This window comes from Elaeis guineensis, chromosome 11, assembly GCF_000442705.2.
Source record: "Elaeis guineensis isolate ETL-2024a chromosome 11, EG11, whole genome shotgun sequence".
Taxonomy (NCBI): Eukaryota; Viridiplantae; Streptophyta; class Magnoliopsida; order Arecales; family Arecaceae; genus Elaeis; species Elaeis guineensis.
Window position 1 is genome coordinate 117,008,708 of NC_026003.2, and position 6,807 is coordinate 117,015,514.

The 6,807-nt window shown below is 38.9% G+C and overlaps 1 protein-coding gene across 1 annotated transcript; it reads left to right on the forward strand.

The window, feature by feature from the left end:
- Nucleotides 1–1,538: 1,538 nt before the first annotated feature.
- Nucleotides 1,539–4,501, forward strand: LOC105053945 (uncharacterized). The gene is made up of 2 exons (XM_010935290.3): nucleotides 1,539–2,006; nucleotides 3,657–4,501. Exons 1-2 carry the CDS (start codon nucleotides 1,539–1,541, stop codon nucleotides 4,299–4,301), a joined length of 1,113 nt encoding a protein of 370 aa, XP_010933592.1. The 3' UTR covers nucleotides 4,302–4,501.
- Nucleotides 4,502–6,807: the final 2,306 nt, after the last annotated feature.

A 6,807-nucleotide genomic window follows, 5' to 3' on the forward strand; every position in this document is an offset into this window, starting at 1 on the left:
ATGATCTCATCATCTCCACCTACATCATTCTTGATTCTGGATAGATCACCCCATACCAAATGCCCCCTTAACATCATACTGATTATCACATGAGCTCATAAAATGGTGCAATCAAAATCAATGAATTTTGCATAAATATCTTGGTTGTTGAATTTGCAAGAGACTTTTTTTACCAAAATAATACATATATTCAGAGGTTTTTGGACGGTTATATCTCTTGTCCTAAATATAAGCAAAATTATGAGAGATATCGTTATCCAATGATATAGGCATTGTCTGAATGCCCTATTAATAGAACCAAGCTGCAATTCAAGTCGTGATGCAATTTAAATTGCAAGCAGTTGAGTTATAATAGGAGTTTAATCTCCACTATTTGGATAGAAAATTGAGAGGAGACGGTGAAGAGAGTGGGGAGAGGAGAATGAAGAAGACGAACGAAGGAAGGAAGAAGGCAAGGATGACAGGGGCTAAAGAGAGATTAAGGCCAAAAATCAAGGCCTTGGGATCTGTCGGTATCGATGTTGGTGGCTCTTCTGGTAGCCATCATGAGTGAACGAGGGGAGGATATTGCTTGATTAAGTTGGAAGATCAAGAAAGAGATGAAAAAAAGATAGGGTTAGGGCTAGATCTTGGTACTGGTCAGCAACAGCTCTTAATAGTCACTGGCATTAAGGAAGGAGGGAGGGATATAGAGAAAACATGATGGGAATGTTTTATCATTCAACCAAGGTAGAAGATCAATAAGGAGCAGAAGAGATTTAAGCTTGGTCTATATATTGCAACACTCATCTTGTAGTCTTCTGAGCCAAGGATCACCGGCAATAGCTAAAGCTCGAACTGCAAACCTCGTGCAACTCATGTCACAGAGCACAATTCTGTTGTACCTATCTATACATGTAGATAAAGTGGCCATATCTACAGCTTGAGCTACATGTGGCTCCACTTAAAGAATTCCAAACAACTTCATGGAATATAAAGGCCTATGTTAATTATAGACACCAAAGGCTCAAAATGCAATTGAGTACTCGAGGATGGTAAACATGCATGAGATTATCCAGAATAACAGGGAAATTAACCCAATGTAATACAATGGTGTCTATAGAAATTGGCTGCAATCCGATGATCAAATTAGAAACAGGTTTCTTCGAGGTCCCGGAGGACATCCAGGCCAACGGTCCTTCTAATCCTTACATATATATAGGCCCCATGACTATCCCAAATGCATCATAATACGGTGCCAACGGTACATCACGACTGATCAGTGCTCACCATCCAACCGTCCATTAAATATCCTTCTGTTATTTCCTTCATTCATTTATCACAACCACCTATCGTCCTCATTCATTTACAAGCCGAGAATATTAGGTTATAAAGCCAACCACGGATTCTAACAGTGCTTTTCTAAACTTATAAATACCAAAGCACCAAAGCTAGCTTGTTGCACTCCAATTCAACAGTCTCACTCTACCTTTGTATCAGCCTGCTTGTTGCACTCCAATTTAACAGTCGCAGTCTACCTTTGCATCAGCCTTTAGCTTATGGCTTCTTCCAACTCCACCGTGACTCCATCCAAACTACTGCATATAGATGCCATCCAGACGGTGGCGCCTGGGAGGATGGCGAAGCCCGGACAATCGCGTCGGATCTCCGTCGTTGCTCCTGTTGGGCTCGGGATTCTACGGAGCCACCTACGTATCGTTCTTTACTATAAGAAAGCCAGGAAGGAGTCGGCGTTGGACGTGGCGGCGTGGATTAAAGAGTCGCTCAATGCGATGACGCCGGATATGCCGGTGCTCGCCGGAAGGCTTCGAAGGGACTCCGAGGGCGATGGCTTCTGGGAGGTCAAGTTCAATGATGCTGGAGTTAGGTTGGTGCAGGCCTCGGCGGAGATGACCATGTCGGAGTTCTTGGAGTCAGAGGAGAGGGATGGGAGAGAGGCTCAGCTGGCCTATTGGGTGGACGTGGACCAGGAGAATCCTTACTACTCGGCACTGTTTTACGTTCAGGTGGACTTAACTTATTATTATTATTTTTTTCCTTTTTAACTTTCTCTTATATGCACACCTAAAAAAAGAAAAAAACTTTCTCTTATATGGTAATTTCTTATCTCTGCACTTTTTATTACCACCTTATCACATAAAAATAGAGACAATATTATGTATATAAAACACTATAGGATGTTTGAAAATGAAACCTATGTAGGAAGAGGGGACGCAATCAGCAGGCTACAACCAATTTTTGGATTTTTTTTTTTTTTTTTTTTTTTTTTTTTGTTGGGTTTCAATCTACTGCATTTGAACTAGACTTAATCTTGTTCGTTTGTACCCCCCACCCCCGCTCCCCAAAAAAAAAAAAGGACAATGTGACTTGGAGACATGGTCTGGACTTTGCGACATGACACAGCCAACTTGAAGTTTGGTTTTGGAATATTGGTATAATTCCGGCGAGGATTCAAAAGTGCCATTATCTGCTATAATAGCTCAAACGATGGTCTGTTTTGCTTAGCCAGGCCTTTTATTAGATATTTATGTAGTATAACAGTGCTGAAAACGAATTATTATAACGACAAAACAACAACTTCGTTCGACTACGTTATTATTCACAATATAAAATACTCTTTGAAATGAAAATTTTTCTTTTTTCGAGAAATTAGTTATTGAAAAGAAAATTGTACATTATTTTAACTAGCTATACATGGAAAAGGTCCAACAGTGACCATCAATCAGTATAACAGGATCACAACTAACAGGCTATTATTTTTATTGTACGGCAACTGCTCGATTTGGAGAGCTTGATAGATTGCCCATTTAGATTGGGAGGATCAAATTTCAGCAGCAACAACAACTATTATAAAGAGGTCATGGCTAAAAGATGCTTTTGCAGAGACATCTAATGCAATGGGAGATCTGAATGATTACACATCAATGATATAGCTAAATCCAAAGTTAATGATAGGGTGCATGTGTACGTCTTTGAGGGCATCTCAAGTGGAAAAATATCACTTGCTATGAAATTTAGTGAGCATATTATTCATCAAGAAGTGTAAAATTAACTAGTATGCAGATAGTTTTTTGAAAAAGAGAAGGAAGAAAGAAGAAGAAGATGATGATGATAAAAGCAAATAAGAAAACCTAGCATGCCGATGTTAACATGTGTTTAGGGGTTGTCTAGCTTGATAAACATTAAGCCTCTTGCCAAGCAAACTTTCTTGGTTGATTTTTTTCGGTGTTATTCATTTGCTTTTATGTTAGTTTGGCAATATTTCACACATCTCCAAGTTTCTCAAATCAATGTCTAGGACAGGCGCTTTACCTAAAACTTTCAAATATTTAATGTGACCAACAAAATGTAGCTGTCTACCTAAAAAGGGAAGAAAAATCTAACAAAATCTAGCATAAATTCAAGAAGTTACCTGAAATTAGCTGCTAGCCAATCAGAAGCCGTCTCTCTCTCAATTGATCCCAAAACAAAGCCTTTTTTTTTTTTTTTTAAGTCCTCCATGCATCCGTTCCAAATCACATATCTGACGTAGCATCCCGAATAATGCCTAGACGGAGCGAAACGGAGATAAACATATCACCATCGAACTTGCTTTTGTCAACATGAATAGCTTACAAGTTGGGAATTTTCCTTTCTTTTTTTTTTTTTGGTTGCAGGTGACCCAATTCCAAGGTGATGGATACTCCATTGGAATCAGCTGCAGTGTTCTCCTGGCGGATCCTTTGTTCTTAACCCGGTTCCTCAAGTTCTGGGCCCAAACCCAAACCCAAATGCTGGCCCAAGGCCAACTCTCCAAGAACCCAATATTCCACTTGAGCAACTTCCAAAGACCTGGCGGGCCAAGCCGTATCAAGTTCACTCCACTTGACTCCACCCCAACCAAACCCATCACCACCACCACCATTCTCTTCAAGGTGGCTCGAGCTCGAGTCCTGGGCTCGCCATCTTACACCAAGCTTGCCACCCACTGCCTCAAAGAGGTGATGCAAAAGATGGAGGGGATGGCCGTGGCCAACTTTTCTCTCATCATTAACGACCATGCAGGCGAGTTGAAAGTTGAGTCTTGCCGTGCCAAGGGGCTGGCTCAGTCCAATGAGACCTTCAATGATGCATTCAGCAAGGTGTGGTGGGACGAGCTTGGCATTGAAGACATTGCTTTTAGTGAAGCGAATAAGCCCGTTCATGTGTCATACCATGTTGTGTCACCTCCTGATGAAGGGCTGGTGATGGTGATGCTACCATCGGACAGGGAAGATTCTTTGGATTTGATCATCAGCACAACAATCCCAAAGAAGATTTAGTGTCGTGACATATATACTGCTTGATTGTGCCAATATCTTGTCCATGTTGCATGGTTTGTGTTACCAATGTTTGTGGTGATACTAGTTGATTGGATTTGGAGGTTGGTTATGTGTTGCTACATATGGTGTCTGAATCAACAGTTAATTTGTAAAAGGAAATAATTTGTCCTGGATAATAAAAGGCATTAGCTTTCAAAGGTTGGCTTTTTATGCATTTTGAGACCAAGTCTTATGTTTAATCCAAATGAGTGAGTGCTGTGACATCATGATCAATATTGGGCCGAACATGTCAATGCAGTATATTGCAAAAGAGTAGGCTTCAGCAAAGCTAGAGGCAAACGGCTAAGTAATGCTTCTTCAGTTTGGAGGAACATGAGTGGATTCCTTGCTCCTTTTGAAGTCTGAACAAATCTGAGCCTCATACTTGGACATGGTTCTGGATAATTTTTCTGAAATTATACTCGGCCAGGTGATATGCCTCTCCCTTCTTCATTTCCTCATCTTTATCTGGCAGCAGCAGAAATGGTTGCTGATTATTGGAACTGGAACATTGAATATTGGTGAAATAGGCTACCGCCAAAGCTATCCAGAAGACTCCAACATTGAGGAAAATTGAGAGTATGTTCGGATGATTGGGCCCAAAATCTAATAAGATTCGTGGGTTGGACAGTACAATTAATAAAATTATTAAATTGCATGCTGAACTAGGTCTATATTTATAAATATTCAGAAATACCTTGGAGTGGACCGGCTCAAATTCTAGAGGGAGAAAAAATTCTATTAAGATCTTTTTTTTTTTTTTTTCTATGGGATTTGGACCAGCCCACTTTAAAAATACTTGTAGATATTTATGAATATAGACCTAGTCCAGCATATAATCAAATAATTTATTGGTTATATAAACCTAACCCATGAATACTATAGGATTTTGGATCCATTCATTCAAACGGGCTCTAAGATCTTTATGTGCCTAATGGACAAAGTAAGTCCAAGACGATAGTGACTGATATAAAGAATGTGAGGATCTATAAAAGCATGTATTTAATCCCATTCGATTATTTATTGAAAAAATTTTTAGATACTTATATAAGATTAAAAAATTCAAATAATATTTCCCTACTAGATTTTTTGAATGGATATCCAAATAATATTTTGGATACAGGGACAAGATATGCTTTTTGCTGCTATTCTTTTTTTTTTGTAATAGCAGGAAAAAGCATGAGGATTATGGGTTGGGTTGTCTTTGGAAAGCGGTTAGGTTTCCAATCTAAGCATAGGTATTCAAAGCATAACTATGGATAAAGCGCTCCAGGAGATGGTCTTCCAAATGCTGGAGATGAACTGGCAGGTTAAGAAGAAATGGGTGCCCGCATAAAGGTTTTCGAAAGTTCAAGAAAACCTCCAACATGCTCCCCAAACGAATCCCACCAAAAGCTTGGGATTTCATAGTTGGAACTCTATGCTGGACACTGTGGAAGGAAAGAAATCGATGAATATTTCGTTTTGAAGCATATCTCCCCAACACCATATACAAAAAGTTCATCTCCACAGCCCGAGAATGCTTGTTTTATGGTTTAGATCAACAAGATCTTGAGATTCTTAAGAACTAAAGCACTAATTGAAACAGTTGAGGATAGCCTCGACTTTGAAAATCTGTTCCAGGCCCTGAAACAAGATGCCATTTCGATAACAGGAATAGGCAGTTGTAATATAGCTTTTAGGATTGTTGCTTTCCTAATGGTAGAAGCGTTTTGACATTGTCTCTCTGTTGGGGACTCCATTATGTCTCTGTTAAGATACATTTCCAGACTTGTTGAACTCCGCATTGGTAGTCCCAACCACTTGGGTTCAGGAGATTCTTTATCTCCTTCGGAAGCCCTTGCTTTCTTATAAAACTGATGGCTCATCAGTTATATGTAAATATCTATTTTAATTAATGGACAGGTGGCCGGCTCCTCAGCCTCCCATTTCATCAAAAAAAAAAAAAAAAAAAAAAGTACTTCAGTTTTGGTTCCCCGCTCTCTACACAATATACTCCATTCTTTGTGCACGTGCGCGGGGTTAAGCTGTTGAGAAAACCAACGCAAATCTGACACTGATACCATGATTAGAAATCAATTTATCCTAAAAACATCAGCTCAACTATGTATATAAAATTTATTATCTCTTTATTTTACACTTATCTACTCTATAAGTCCACCTTCATTTAATTTTACATAATTTAAGCTTTTCTTTTGACAAAATTGAAAAAGATCTTTTAACGAATTTCTTAACATAACATTTCATTTAAAAAATATATTTTATTTAATCATCCTTATTTTATCTTGCATAGGTTCAAAGGCTACTCCATCAAGTATAGCTCTTTCACCGAAGATTAACCTGGAAGGACCGGTGAAATGAAACCAACCTTGCATTTTCTTCCTTCAGTTTACCCAAATAATGGATATATCATATAATAATCATATTAAATAAATTTCTTCCACTTTCTTACGGTGTATATATTCGT